General features: G+C 40.9%; 1 protein-coding gene across 2 annotated transcripts; it reads right to left on the bottom strand.

The window, feature by feature from the left end:
- Positions 1–493: 493 nt before the first annotated feature.
- atat1 (alpha tubulin acetyltransferase 1) lies at positions 494–15,834 on the bottom strand. Of its 2 annotated transcripts, XM_071919163.2 has the most exons (12): positions 15,091–15,834; positions 14,326–14,386; positions 14,103–14,194; positions 13,731–13,788; positions 13,473–13,586; positions 11,628–11,729; positions 10,363–10,408; positions 7,482–7,556; positions 6,210–6,423; positions 3,717–3,802; positions 2,960–3,044; positions 494–2,731 (listed from the first exon to the last, which is right to left on the bottom strand). In XM_071919163.2, the coding sequence occupies exons 1-12, from the start codon at positions 15,180–15,182 to the stop codon at positions 2,425–2,427; spliced, it is 1,332 nt and encodes a 443-aa protein (XP_071775264.1). In that variant the 5' UTR covers positions 15,183–15,834; the 3' UTR covers positions 494–2,424. The 2 variants fall into 2 exon arrangements, with proteins under 2 accessions (XP_071775264.1, XP_071775266.1); XM_071919165.2 differs by lacking the exon at positions 2,960–3,044 and having other exon boundaries at positions 2,564–2,731.
- Positions 15,835–16,077: the final 243 nt, after the last annotated feature.

Raw genomic sequence — 16,077 nt, 5'->3', positions numbered from 1 at the left:
GGACCAGAGCAAACATTACTACAGCACTGCAGTCAATGTGGTGCTTATGACTACTCTAGTAGTCCTATTCTCCCTCTTTGACCAGACCAATACACTAGTCAAATTCTCTCATGTAAACTAACCACTTTCTATCTCTATCTTATTTGGAAAGTTCACAAATTGGTATGGTTTATCAGTTATGTGCTTAAATCAGACATTTCTTTGAAATATACTGTATTTTTTCGCTATTCTCAATATAGAAGGGATCTTAACACCAAATCTGGTCCATGCAGAGGAAAAGGAAATTTGATAACTGGTAAACAGATGGGTGATTAGACAGATATCCAGGGAGTTGACTTGAATCCTGGAGAAGTTTTTACATGAAGTCAGACAACAGTATTTTTGGTGGAGATGTTTATCTGTTTAACTACATTTAAGAAGAAAGCAGTTAGTTGCTGCCTGCTGTGTAGCAGCAGTCATCTGGATCGCTGCCAGAGGAGAGCAGGGCCTGGGATCCCATAGATGATTAGTAATAAACATATACAATTTGTTTTGCATTTATTGGTTGAATCATTTTTATGACCTTTTTTTTTTTTTTTAAAGTCAGTTGTTGAAATTAATTTTTGCAGTATACTACTGATAGAAATTGACTTCACATTCAAGCATAATACTTTAATGTATAGTATAAAACATTACAAAATGCACTAGTTATTCAGGGTCCCCACTGTGGCACTGATGTAAAACTCTTGACCTAAAAATATTCTCCTGGTTTGTTAATGTCATTCTTCTAAAGGGGTGAACAGTCTGCTTTCCACTAAAATTGGGCTGAAAACCAACTAATGTAATGAATGTGTGAAGCAACTTGGAAAATACATTGTTATATTCCTGAAGAGTGACCCTGACGTTCACTGTCTGGAACACACCTCTCTAAATTCCGTGATATTCCAGGAATTCCATGACCAGTGGGAATATAAATCAAAATGGCAAATAATGTGCTAGATAAACTCATGTCTAGCAGAATTTGTAGCATGTCCCTTGCCTTTCCTTGCCTCCAGCAAATGGCTGTTTACAGTATATGGCAGATAAAGTGGTTTCCAAGCCAGTCCACTGAACAGCCTAATGGTCACCACTTTGTACATTCCCATCATTCTGCCCCAACCCGGCCATTACATCCCTCTGTCATCAGCCAGCTGACTCCATCTCAGCATAGCAATGCCTTAAGTCCGTCTGCATCATGTGGACACCTAATCGCGTGCTGGGGTAAATGGCTTTCCTCCTTTTATTTTCACTTCATTCATCCATCCCCACTCCCCTTGTGTTGTCACGATACCAGAATTTTGACTTTGATATCAGTTCTAAGGGTGCATTCACACCAAGCATGTTTGAAGCAGTTTATTCAAACTCTGGAGCATTTAGTTTGGTTCATGTGGCCAGGTGAGAACAATGCCACTTGAACTCTGGTGCCACCAAATAACCAAGACAGCTGAAAATGAGTGAGGAGTGAGAACGTAATTGTGCCAACTACGGGAAACAACCCCAAAATGCAAGGGTTTATAGGTAGAAGCAGACTGATGTTGACATCTGATAGCCAGCAGTTCCTCATGCTTGGAAAGCCTAGCAGAACAAAATGAAGCAAAGACAAACCGCAGTCTGCACTGATGCTCATATTCAGCTGTTTCTTCATGTGTTCTTAGCTGATATGAAGACCAGAGAAGGTCAATTACTGCAAAGACCACAGACAAGTCTATTATGCTGAGCTGAAGTTACAGCGACTGGAATCAGATTTGTTTTGACCTCTAACCTGGTGTTATGACAGCTTACCAAAACTGTCCAGTAAATGAGCAACTTGTGTGTCCATGTGACTTTTGTTTACAAGCCCTTGTTCACCTGTAATTGAGCAGTGTGAACCTTAACCAACCAAATACAAAAATGCAATAAAGTAAACCTTTCCACTATGGTTCAGACCAAAGAAAACGAACTGTATACAGAATTACAACAACATCGACAGATGTCCGGCACAGCTTACATTGGCCTGTAGTTGACACAAATAATAGTCACATTTTCACAACAGAGATGAGTAAGCTAGTTAATTAGAGTGGATTGGGAGTGTCTTGAAACTCCAGTGGGTGGGGAGTTTTTGTTCCAAAACAGAGTATGGGCCAGAAACTTTTGAAAGCCAGAAATGTCAGCCAAGTAATCATTGAGTCATTGGTATTAATCAACAATACTATCAACCCCCACAGATATATTATGGTCATTTTGTACTTATTGCACCTTTATCTATTCCAATCTGTACGTTTACGCCCTCTGGAGGTGACATCGAAATGGAATTTTAGCTTGGTGAAAAGGTATTGAACATTTCTACAATTCAATATTGGATTCAATCTTTTGCAGTGGTATTGACGTATCAAAATTCCGGTTATTGTGACAACACTGGATTCCCCATCACCAGGGACGGGTGCTCCTGTATTCCTGTTTCTGCTTCACCCATTGGGCTGTATAGCAGTTCTCTCCGACAGTCCATGACCAGCCTCTTCTGGTTCTGTCGCTCTCCATCTCTAACAAAGCTTTCTGGTTGGCCAGCGCGCCTCCCGCTGGACGCCGTGCTTCATCCGATGCCCCGATCTCCTTCTGAACACCACAGGCTTCATCGTCCGCATCCCAGTCTGCCTCTCTGGTCCCTATGGAGGTCTGGCTACAGATGTCACCCTTCTTGGATGCAGACAGCGTTGGAAGCGAGAGAGGCTGGGACCTAGATGGAGAAGAACGACGGGATGGAGGATGAAAAGGTGTATGATGAGAAGGGTCAGATGGCAGGAAGACATGCAAACATGCCAGCTAAAAATGGAGAAAAAAAAATCTGTCACAAAGAAAAGAAAAGTCACAAAACTCATTTCTCATTCTTTCTTTCAGGTTTGTCAACCTCCCTGACAATGAACAGTTGGGTGTCCAAGTGTCTGCAGTGCATTAGTGTAAATACCTGCTTTGTGGTGTGTGAATACAGGCCAACCTGTGTGTGTCTGTATGTCCCAGTGCGTATGACTGTTCCCCCACTGGTCTCAGACCTGAGGAGGCACAAGGTGCTAACACATGAGGAGGGAAAGCAAAGCTACAAACTGCAGTGCCTGGCTGTACTGAGTCCTACTCCTCACTAGTTAGTATAGAGTAATTCACATCAGGGTTTGACCAATAGAAATTTTTGAAGGCCTTTAATACAGGTTAATATGGGTTGATATGGGTTTTTGAAGGCAAATATGTTGGTATTGAAGCTGCTGATAGCTGATATTTTCTGCCAATATTTAATATCTTTAAATTTGTCTATTTTCATGCCAAATAATTCCAAGTATTCAGTGTTTCGTCCAGAATTTTATTCTTCACAGGCTGGAAAAGTCTCTGAAACAGCATTTAGGCCATGGGACAGTAAAACTCTAAACTGAAACCCAGGATGACAATAATCATATTAGCAATAATAATGACATACTCATGCATACTTGTGTGGAATCTGATCACGTCACTTTAGAATCAGTTCAGCTTAAGGGTTTCCAATAAACAAACCAGTGTAGTATTGATCGATTCTACAATAAATATGTAATCAATCAAACTGCATCATATCCATTATATCAGAGGTGGACCACACTGACTAGACCAGATCTGATTTAATAAAAGGCCAATATCAGCTCCATATATCAGTCTACACTCTATTTCCCAATGCCATTAAGCTCAACACTGAAACTTACCTGGTAGCTGTTCGTCCAGCAGCCCAATAGCCTTTCTGTCCATGTGGCGACTGTACAGGCTGCGCCTGGCAACCAGACCCTGTTGGCTACCAGAGGAATGGAAACAGCCAGCAAGGGAGGTGAGGAGGGTGACCCGAAAACATAGGACATAAAGACCAGGGTAAAGAAGAGAGAGAATAGGAGTAAAGAGGGAATGAAAGTGCAAGCAGAAGGACAGTTACGAAAGACAATAGTAAGAAAAAAGGGAACAGAAAGAATTCAATGGAAAAAAGACAAGTAAATCATAATTAGCAAACAGTATAAACAAAATGTCAAAGCAAAAAAAGGGGGTAAAAAATGCATATATATGGCATATCAAAGAAATGTGTAAAAATGAATAGACCACAGAATGGAAGCTGGAACTTGGAATAGAAGGAACAGCTTTATCGTATACCACCCACTATCAGCTTGTACAAGTTTGTTTGGTTAATACTAATTCATAAGTATGACAGTTATATGACGTTAACAAAAGGCAATCTCACATGTGCGGTTTTGTGGGAGATAGTTTAATGGATTCTAAAAAAAGGCAAGCAGATAAGATACAGCGGTCATATTCCCCTCTGTTGGAAAGATACAGCGAAGTTTTAAAAAGGCCTACAGGAGACCAGCCATGCTCTTTCTGTCCATCTTTCTTCTTTTAGTCAAATAATCATTCTAATAACACCAGACTCCCTTTCTCCATGGCAGAGAAATAGGCTATCTATCAGGCTAGGAAACCACAGCCGTTCCTTTAAAGGAAGAGGCAATGGTGGCAGTCAGAGGGTGGTCAATGGAAGCTAAGCTTAGATCTATTAAGGGAACTATTGACACGTTACCGGACAAAGATAACAATGAAAACAGGAGACAGAGTATGAGAGTACACAGAATTTATGAAAGTGGTAAAATGAGGTAAATGGGGTGGATGGATGGGGTTTTCAACGTGAACAGACAAGTGGAGGGGAGGGGAAAAAGACAGAGAAAGAAACAGTGTTTAGAGAGGCCACAAAGAAAGAAAGCAGTGGTCAAGCAGAAGAAATAGGTAGGAGAGAGCGAGGGCTGCCGCTTTGTCCTGAACACAATAAGTGACTAATGAGAGGAATGTAGCGTCCTGCTGCCAAGCTGAACAGACCTGGCACTAACATCGGCCTTCTGCTCACTGTAGGCACTAGACAGCAGACAGACATGCAGGCTACATCCGCGCACAATTACCTTGCCAAATTTTAACATCAATAAATCATTACCACATTAATTTTCAGACATTAGTGGAATTACTGTAAACAAACGAGACAAAACTGTGAAGATTGTTAGCCTCTACTGGCCTCTATGCTGCATTTTACATTGTGCCACTGGGACGAGGGGAAAGTCTGCTGTATTACTTTACAGCACAAAGGGAGATTGCTTTACGGCACAAGTAAGCACAACAGAGCTAAAGCTTTCAGAGTTTCTGGCAATGGCGTAAGATAGAAGCTACCAATTGTCTCCACCATAGTCTCATTTGTTTATGGTAATTATACCAAAGTATCATATTAATTTAACAATGATATATTTTGATGTTTAAAATGCTAGATGCTGCACCTTTAACATGCAATCAACTGGATATGCTATCTGAATAATGAGCAACCTGATCACACCCTTGCATATACACCTGGTTCTGCGTTCTGGTTGTCAGCATTCTGTCCATTGTGATCGGATCTGTTATTGTACAGCCTGGGCTTACTTTTAATTGTCTTCCATTATTCTCTAGTGAGTGGTACGGTGATGACATTTCTATCCACGGAGATAATGTTTCTACCTACAGTGATAGTGTTTCTACCTGTGGTGATGATTTTTCTTAGCCTGATAATCAGACTGAATGGCCATTTTATTACCACTCCACTATTCAGCCTGAGATTGCCTCCTAGTTAACAGTTTTCTGTGTAGGGGGGAGTTGATTTTCCCCTAACCAATCACTAGTGACTGACTTATCCAGCCGCTCTGACGTTACTTCAGTCAACACTTAAGCCACTACATCCATGATTAGCTCAACTGTTTCTCCGAGCGAGAACAAGCCATTGATCACCTGCAGTGATGATGTTTCTACTTAGCTGATGATGTCTCTACTTACGCTGATGATGTCTCTACCTACAGTGATGATGTCTCTACTTACACTGATGATGTCTCTACCTACGGTGATGATGTTTCTACCTACAGACATGATGTTTCTACCTGCGGTGATGACATTTCCACCCAAGGTGATTGTGTTTGTACCCCATGATTGGATACTTTCTCTTATGCAAACACATTGTATGGATTGCAATTCCACCTGGCTGACTGACAGATCCCATCACATTCCCGTCACAATATGTGCTCGGTGTATTTACACCTTGCATTAACATGCTTTTTTCCTTTTTCAGATAAGCTATCCAGATACAGATCGCATCTTCATACCAGATGTAAATGGGGTCTGAAAGGCTGAATGTGACTGTCATTACTTACCTGGTGCGTTTTGCCCTGCAGCTGTCGATGTGAGGTAACTGGGGGGTCTGGCCCCTGTTGCATCCATGGGAAGGAGGCAGGGCGGGATGAGGGGGTGCCCTGCTGGGGGAGGATCCCACGCTGAGGGAGCGGGAGCACGGGGAGGATACCAACCGATGGGGAGAGAGGTGTGGGGCAAATGGCCAGGGGCGAGCACTCTGTTCTTGACGTACCACTGGAGAGGAAAACAATACACAAGACTGAGACTAGAGCCAAACAGGGCTATCACAAACTCGCACATCACAATGTCTCACAATAGCAGTGCATTTCATTTTTATTTAATTTATCATATATCCTTTAATCCAGTCGTCTCATTGAGATAAACATCTCTTTTTCATGAGAGACCTGAGAATAAAAAGTGTCATGAAACTGACAAAAGATACACAATACCATTCAGTCAAACAGGGGCAGACATTATAAAAAAAACCAATCACAAACATCATATAAAAAGGGAGATTTCATTGCTTTAAAATCATCGATTTTTTAAAATTCAAAATACTTTCTATTCCATTTATAAAGATCATAGTACCAGAAACCAACTAACTAACCACTCCTGTGATCTAGTAGCATCATTACTGGATTTAAAAGATAAATATAATGCAATGCATTTCCCTTCTCCTTGTTAAAGAAGATCAGCCAGCTTTTTAAAATAAATCACAATGGTGAGTGTGAAATTTATCTCCTGTGAAGAACACAAGTCACTGCATGTGAATATAAAATGTCTCCATAATCAAATACAGACATGTGCATTGTACAATGTTTTTTTCTACTTTCAAAAGACAAGTATGCGTTGTTTCTATTTTCACCCTCAGTGAATGTTATCATAACTTCATTCATCTGTTGCTGAGACACAAAACTGTGATTACGCCCTCATCTATGAGTCTAAGACTTCACTGTTAACAAAATCAAGACCATACTGGAAGGCATGAGGATTAATAATTGAGTCGAGACCTTCAGATACATTTGACCACAGTCACTTGTTCATCCTCATGTCTCTAAAGCTGCATCAAATACTTATCCAAGTGAATAGCTTGAAATTAAACAGCTAAGCAGTTACAATGGCTGCTACACAAGTTCTTTCAATAACAAAATGCCCTACAATGCCGTGTTGAAAATGCCAGCAGTCAAGTGGGAAATCAAAACTAATGACGTCTGGCAAAAACACGCCACAAGGCAGCTATCAAACAAAGCGTCGATTATGTTACTCTATGCCCAGGTGAAACCATGTCTCACCTTCTCTCTCCATTAGCGAGTAGGGTTTGATCTCTCCGTCTGGCTTTTTTGGGGGAACCTTTCTCAACTGGGCCGCTGTGGAAGAGAAGATGGTCAACATGGAGGCAAAAACACAACATGATCGGGATCTGGTGGAAGGTTAAAGGACTTCACCCTTCCACTTCACCGTAACACTGGTCGATAAGCACATATATAAAGTGAATGCAATATAGGCAAAATATTCTCCCTTAGAAAATAATTTTGGGCAGTATTTCCCCTGCCACCGTTGTAAAATAATCTGTGGGTAAAGACTGGAATATATAGCAGTGAAAGCCTAAAGGGTGGATCCATCCTAAAACACAATTCTTATATTGGTCCTGAGATCTTGAACGAGCTGTTCTGGATTTGTGAACTTGAGCGAGTTTCCCCCAAAACTAGAAACGAGAGCCTGGACTTGCTGTCATCAGGACAGAGTATCTGTAGGTTTCAGAGAGCCAAATTTAAGATTTTTTAATGCTACCTGGAACTGAATTTAAGGTCAATTTAACAACCAAAATAAAGAAACAAAAAGCTGCAAAAACTGACCATTTCTGAATAAACATAGATAATGTAAGTTGTGAAACTATAAATGAGTAGTATAAGAAAAAGGACACCAGGAAATTAAATGTTTAGGAACATGAAGTCCAACATGTTTGTCATATTGTATTAAACCCTGTTCTGTATTAATCTAGGAGTGGACAAGCATGTGGGTCAAACTTACTGCGACCAACTGGAAGTGCAGTAATGTAATACGGCATCAGAAAATAAAGCCAACACTACTGCTGATCCCATTCACATCTTAATTGATATTGTAAAAAAATTTTAAGGCCTGAAATTTTGCTAATTTAAGACTTTTTCAGACTTTTTAAGGGACCCTGCAAGAAACGAATCCTGGATCTGCTCCACTGACAGTGAATAGCAAACTGACTTACCCAGCGTGATTTTACACATTTAGCATTCCTGTTAGCACTATAATGAAATTAAGCTAATGTGGACGAACAAACAATCTGTGAGTAACCACGTCACATGCAACTTAATGTCAGTGGAGCAGCTCCAGATTTTGTCTATCGATGACCAAACAGGTTAGAAACCTGGTTGTCTGGTTCTTAGCTTTGGGAAAGAGTTTCTCATGTTCTAAATATTACTTGAGCAGTCGAAAATAACAAGAATTCCATATTTAAATTTTGTTAAGAAGTAGACTTTTAGCTTAAAGGTGCTTTGTGTAGCATGTTTACCTATCATTATATCATTGTCATATTGATGATACATTGGTATGATTACTGTAAACAAATGAGACCATGGTGGAGACCATTGGTCGCCTCCATCTCATACCAGTGGTATTGTTAGTCCTAGTGTTTCTCCAGATTAAAACCAGAATCCAGCAGATTTCGCACCAAATCCTGGTGGCACATGATGTAAAATGCAGTGTGAGGCTGGTGGAGGCTACCAGTCTTCCCAGTGATGGTCTTGTTTGTTTACAGTAATTACACTAATGTCTCAAAATTAATGTAGTAATGGTTTATTGATGTTAAAATGCCACATGTAGCATCTTTAGGTTTGGCTCTATACAAATGGACAGACATTTAGAGACTTCAGAGGGTCAAACAACAGGCAACTTTCCTCCTATCAGTGAGGTGGTTTGGGGGGGGGGGGGGGGTGTTGTTTGTTAGGGGCTGTGACTATCTGAGGAAACCATAACAGTCTGGGGCCTGGGACAGTGGGTCCAATGTATGGCATGATATACAACAGTACATATGACATATATTGGACCTAGATAGGAGAGAAAATAGCAGTAATGGGAAAGAGGAACTGAGAGAAAAGAGAGAGAGGAAAGCTGGTGAGAGAGAGAGTATGACAGCAGGTGGCCCTGATATAAACGGAGGGACAAAGAGAAACGAGGAAGGGGGGGGGGGGGGGGGGGGTTGGATGCTGGGGGCATATGAGAAAAGAAAAAGAGATAGAAAAGTCCTTACAAAAAGCCGTACATTCCCTGATCCGTCAGAGGAGAGGGAGGCGAGCCTGGGAGAGTTTGGTGAAACAAAAGCGTTTGGAAATGGAATCACAGCAGATCAGCGCTCTTCAGCGTTTTCCAGACTTACAGTTCTCTAAAATGTGCAGCTTATGTATTGTGGGTGAAAATAAGGACCAGGTTTTTTTCTAAGTCCATACATATACACTACCAGTCAAAAATTTGGACACACCACATTTTTCTTTATTTTTACTATTTTCCACATTTTAGAATAATAGTAAAGACATCAAAACTATGAAATAAGACAAATGGAATTATGCAGTGACCAAAAAAGTGTTAAAAAAAATCAAAACTATCTTATATTGTAGATTCTTTAAAGTAGCCGCCCTTTGCCTTGATGGAAAGGCAAAGGCTTTGGAAAGAAATTCACACATAGGATCAACTTCACTATTTATATTTGTCTAAGAAACACATTTCAAACATTTAAGCATAAGCCTCAAACAAACGCATGAGTTCACTTTAAGTAAATCTACAGCATGGAAAATATGTGTCGCAACCGCACTTGACACACTAGTTCACAAAAATATGTGCTTGTTTTGACAACATGCAGCTTTTGCAATCAGATAAAAAGGTAAGGCGGGTCAACCTGGGGTTGGTATAGAGATGTAAGAACAGGAATACCAACTGGGTACAGGTTCAGCCAAATAACCGTGTCATGCTTGTAAAGGCCAGAGGCCGCCCACTCCACATTAGGTGTGACGTGAGATGCAGTCGCCCACGCTGCACAGCTCATGTTACCACGGATGAGAAAAGCAGTTACGTAACCATCCTTTTCAAAACAAAACATGACTAAACCTAACATGGGGATGACTGAAGACAGTGCTGAAAGGTTACCTGATCTGTTGAGGAAGAAGCCGTCGAACACCACAAAGTTGTTGACCTAGAGAGAGAAAAGAAAGACAACAGCTTCATCATTTAGTACCAAGTTCACTTTAAATGGACACTGTCGTTAAAGCTGCAATATCCAACTTGTTTTCCACATTAAAATAACAATAAATAGGATATATTACATATTATCAGTCTGTGACCCTGTGTGTTCATGCCTGAATCCCCCATTTGCATAAAATAGGCTTTTCAGTGACATTGGGGATGTTTTGGGGAATTTGCTGTGTCACATGGGTGTGGCCGGTGTGAGCTGGTTGTGGCTATCAAAGTGAGGCTAGCAGCCACAGAGCAGGGAATTCACAGCAACAACAACAATGGAGGAAAGCAGTAAGAAAAGAAAGAACAGCAATGCTAAACGTGCAAATTAATGAGAATAAAACTGAGAATTTAGATTTTTATTATTTCGGATTGCCGCCATCGGAGGATTCGCTGCCATGTTTATGTGTTGACACTTCCGAAATTTGTGGGAAATATCAGAGACTACAAAAAAATTTCATGTCCTCCTTATAATCACCACTACTAGGCAGATATGAACATTTTTTCCCAGTTGTCATGATGTGAATGTGGAATTATCCCACAAGGTTCATCAGACAGCTCATCAAGATGAGTCACAAGTGTCGGGGCGTGAACCTGACCAATCGAGGGGGAGGAGGGCCGGAATAGCAAAACACTTTGCTGCCTCAAGGGGAAATGTTGCATATTGTAGCTTTAACCTCCTACAGCCAACTAGATGAATAGAGGCTATCTCATGTAGGAACTTTGAGGTTGCCAGGAATACATTCACGATCTTGACCTGCTATTGTGTGTGCAACAACATCTTGATTCCCCACAATTAGCATAAACTTGGCTTATATGGAGACATTTAATTCTGATATACAGGCCTATTTCCAATCGCAAGTGCTTCACACATAACCTTTAAAATAATGATGTAGAAATATTAACAAACAACCCAAGATGAGATGGGAGAAGGAAGGAGGCAGAGTCAAAATATAACCAGCAAGTGCAATCACACTAAGACATAAAAAGAAAAGAATTTCACACTATCAGATAAAAGGAGATGTCATTTTCCTTGGGTCCCGTGAGGAAAGACGATGTCTGAGATACAGTCAGTCATCACACTAGAAGTCAGACAATTTGTTTTAGTACAACTTTGGTATGACAGAACTAACAGTTCACATAAGCAGATAGTATGACAGCAAACCAGCAGATCATACCTGAGGAACACTTTCTGTCAGGCAGTAATGCTTTGCCAGGAACGACAGGAATTTGGGGGAGGGCCTGTCGTACGCCATCAGCACAGGCTCCAAATGCTTGTGCTGCAGGAGATAAGGAGAAGACATGGAAGTCACAGATAAACAACACATGGCAATGAACTGCGTGCGTATACATTAGTCTGCTGGTATTACGTCATTCCAGTTTTCCTACAACTCCCCGGAGAGGGCTTAAATCCTGTGCATCCATCAACACTGGACCTGAGTGTTGAGAATGTATGTATAGGCATGTACGATTCAAATTATTCATTTTCTGACTCACTTTAAAGGATAACGCTGGTGTTTTTTTAATGCATTTCTTACTGTCAACAAATCCTATGAAAATAACAAAATCAGCAATGAATTTGTTTTGCCAACAAGTCTCGTCCATGTAGCCGGTGCTCAATGAAGCCATGTTCCAGCAGCCATAGAACTCCATTGTATTAAAAAAACGATTAAAAACCCGTCACAGAGCCATGCTGCTGCTCTGCAGCATATTTCATCATCACGATGCACCGGGCCAGCCGACTTTTTCCTCAAACAACTTAATAAGCCGACTGTAAACACATTTGTGATCTCAGGAAAGTAGTTCCGTAGCACCGAAAATAGTCCCTGGCGTAATGAAGAATTTGTTCCCATTTGAATTTGATTTGGTAATAACGAATAAGCCTGACTTTTCATGGTAACAGTTAACAATTTTTAAAATGTAAACTATGTCTTTGTGAGCTGTATTTAAAGGTTTTTAGCTTACAATTGGAGCCAATGACTTCCGGGTTGACAGCTAAAAACGGTACGAGGGAAGTCAGAAAGTAACGGGAGTAGAGCAAACGCATTGTTGATTTTGTTATTTTCATAGGATTTGTTGACGGTAAGAAATGCATTAAAAAACACCAGCCTTATCCTTTAAATTGTTCCAACAAAACACAACTAGCTATGTTATATTATTTGAGAAGTTTGTTTAATTGATTATTTAACACCTCCAAATCACAGAGTATCTAGTCTGTAAAGGTGTTAATATTTTGTGAACCAAGGACTTGAGTTGCATACCATTCATTAGATGCCACAATTTGTTTCAATTTTGTGCATTGCTTTTTTTGAAAATAAAAATAAAAAAACAAACAATTATTTTCACTAGGACAGCCAATTTGGTGCAATAAACTGACTCTTCCTCCTTGCAAGAAATAAATGTTTTCATAAAAGATGGAAAAATGGCAGATTCCCCTTTGGAATGAAACTATTCAGTGTTTGGCTGCATGCCCAAGTCTTCTTGTTGAATAAAGGAGGATATTCTGTGTGGGTACATTTGGAATTATTGGCATGGTGTCCCGTTACACACCAGGCTAGGAGCTGAAAGCATTTCTTCACAAGCTTCTCTCTAGGCCAGTGGTTCTCAACCATACACCATCAAGGCCCAAGAGTCCGCAGGTTTTCAGTCCAACCAAACTCTACAGCAACTGACTGCACTGATGAGCACACCTTCAACCAGAGAGGAGGAACTAACCAGTGAAATGAGCTGCGGTTAGTGATTGGTTGGAATGAAAACCTGCAGACTCTTGGACCTGCATGGACCATGGTTGGAAGCCACTGGTGTAGGCTTCATACAACAAGAGATAACTCAAAATGTTGTATGGAGGAGTGGTCCAGGGAGTCTGCAAAGTCTGCACGGCATGATTCACAAACACAGTTCATCACAGGACTTGTCTAAAGCCCACAGGTTCAGGGTGTTTTGCCCTCAAGAAGTCTCACTGGGAGGGTCACTGAAAACAACCTGGCTTCAGAGGTTTCCCCCGAGAGAGACGAGCGCTTCACCTGCAGCATGAAGTCAAACAGCTCAAGCCCATAGCCGTGCCGCTGCAGGTTCTCTGTGATGTAGAAATCCAAAATACACAGCGGCTCGGCCTCGACGTGCGCCCCTCGCTGGTCCTGAGGAGGAATTACAAGCCGATTAGGGAGGATTATAAGAATCAACACAAATCACGGCAAACAGAAAGCGCATTGCATTACACAGATTGAGCATATGACAGAAAAGAAAAGAAAAAATAAGCAAGGAAATGCATGGCAACTCACAAGCAGAAATAACTTCTTGTAGCCGACCTTGAGAAATCCCAGGGCTATGCCACGGCCTCTGTATGTAGGAGAAGGGGGGGGTGCAATGAGTAAGACCGGGCTCTGAATAACTTTCAGGTGAGGCTAACGTCACAGATTATTAACCCAGTTTTCCATGTGAGTGATTTCATGTGAACTGCTGCCATGAGCGTTAAATACGTCTCATACGCCAAACCGCTACAGCACACGCTTTGTGACCACAGTATGACTCAGTGCTGGTGAGCTGACCAGCACCAGCTGAAGAATACCAGCTTCAGTGCAGAAACAAAACAGGGGAGCATGTGTGTGTGTGTGTGTAATATTTGAAAGCTGAGGAGGGCTGTGAGGAGGTACCCATTGCTCTCTCCATCCTTCAGCAGGTAGAGCTGATGCCTGTTGGACTGCAGCTTTGAAGCGCTTGTTATCGGAGCTGTCAGCTGTTGGGCCTGTAGAGAACAAAGCATCCGCAGTGTTAAACATTGTTTTTCTTAACTGTACAATATACATATATATATATATTCACTACACTACACACAACCTACAACTTAAACACACACACAAACACAAAGAGTCGCACCTTTGCTGAGGCTCTCCCAAGTTCATCAATAACTGTAGCTATATGGACTTGGAGATCTGGCCTACAAAAAGAAATGGATGCAACAGAGTAGAATATTATTAAATTAATTTTCAGCAGCAGTAACAGTACTGTCAGTGAAGGGGAAGCACCGGCTGCTTATCATATTAGCAGCCAATACCATCTGACGTCACGTGGATGAAATGACATTTGGGTGTATTGCCACGGCATGTTCAGTCACGCCCAACTCCATTCAGAAATCTGGCAATTTAATACGGCCTTGCATACTGGTAAACGTACACAGCTTGTAGTACATTACTTTAGACGTTTTATGAATAGTTGGGGTCTTCTGATAAATTCGGCATATAGATGATCCATCAAGCAGCGCTTTATTTTAAAAGAAATCTCAACTTTTAGAATCGGTTCAAAGTGCTCGCTACCGCCCTCCACTGTGTATTTTAATGGTAAAAGGTTGTGGGAATAACAGGCGACCCAGTTGTATGAGTGGAAATTTTATTGAAACAAGTGCTGCTTGTTGGATTGAATGTATCCCGAATTGAAGATTGTGTTGTTAGTGATACATAATAGAGCTTCAGTCATTTTCTAACAAATGTGTACCTTTGCCGAAGCAGGGCATCATTAAAGTGTCGGTTTGGCGTGCCGTTTTCTCCAGAGAAGAGAGCAGGGGAGGTATCGAGCTAGTTACGCTGTGACAAGCTAATGAACAACAAAGAGAAAAGGGAGACCAGGCTGGTTTCAGTAACTTACCTTCCCACTGACTTACGCCCTGCGACGAGGTTCTGGTCCAAGACCGAGACCCTCTCAGAGAAGAGCTGGTTAATATCAAAAGGAAACTCCATATCTCTCTGATAGGTTATACGAATAGCCTAGTTACAATATCTGACAGGGGAAATAAAGCCAATCCCAGTAGCAGATCTCCAGCAGGTGCTTTGCTAACGTGGCTACCGCCGGATCTAGCAAGCAAGCTAGGCTGATTCCCCTGCACAGAACACAACGGCTAGCTGCTAGCAACCTGGTGAAAATAACACGTAAACAATGCATTGGCAGAATTTGAATGACACTAAATCAAAGCTCTATATGTGCTGCAGAAACCAGGCACATGCTATCTACATTGTTACTGCAGCTCCATTGTGTCTGTCTGTTGTGAGTCACTCCCCGGTAACAGGAACCGTAATGTGTCTAAAAAAATTTAATAAAAAGTAACCCACCTTGAAATACCTATCTGACGCCACTAGATTAGTCCTGTTTGACTCCTTAAAAAACACAACACATCCCTAATATACAGATATAACTGATTGTATAGCACTAAACTGCCCAACACCCAATGTGAGCTTTATTTTCAAAGGGAACATTTTGTCTGTGTTTTACGGTAGAATGGTTGAACTCGCCGGTGTGATTTACAGCGTTGCTAGGAGAGCCTCACTGTCACCCACCAACCAAATGATATAAATAATATAATACAAAATAATATCAATAATAATAACTACAATAATAATAATAATATCATTATCATTATTACTATTTCATTTTAAATTATATTATTATTGGTGACAAACATTAGCCTACATTATGTTTGCCCCCTGTATTGTCATTACTTTGATTATACTTTAATCTGCCCTTTAACCTTTTAGTCATTGTTTACTACTAATAATATTAGTAATAGGTAATATTAGTAATATTATCTATGCTATTTATAACAGATTTTCCTTAGTGTATTTAATTGTCCTTTTAATA

The sequence above is a fragment of the Centroberyx gerrardi genome, chromosome 19 (assembly GCF_048128805.1).
Source record: "Centroberyx gerrardi isolate f3 chromosome 19, fCenGer3.hap1.cur.20231027, whole genome shotgun sequence".
Lineage (NCBI taxonomy): Eukaryota > Metazoa > Chordata > Actinopteri > Beryciformes > Berycidae > Centroberyx > Centroberyx gerrardi.
The sequence above is the reverse complement of the archived record's forward strand: the minus strand, read 5'-3'. Positions and strand labels throughout refer to the sequence as shown.

Excerpts from the sequence above, each read along its gene's own strand:
- atat1 (XM_071919163.2), bottom strand. The coding sequence starts at position 15,182 with ATGGAGTTTCCTTTTGATATTAACCAGCTCTTCTCTGAGAGGGTCTCG. Across the intron at positions 10,409-11,627 it reads TGACAGAAAGTGTTCCTCAG|GTCAACAACTTTGTGGTGTT; the intron begins GTATGATCTGCT and ends TTCTCTCTCTAG. Across the intron at positions 2,732-2,959 it reads ATTCACACACCACAAAGCAG|GTCCCAGCCTCTCTCGCTTC; the intron begins GTATTTACACTA and ends TTCTCCATCTAG.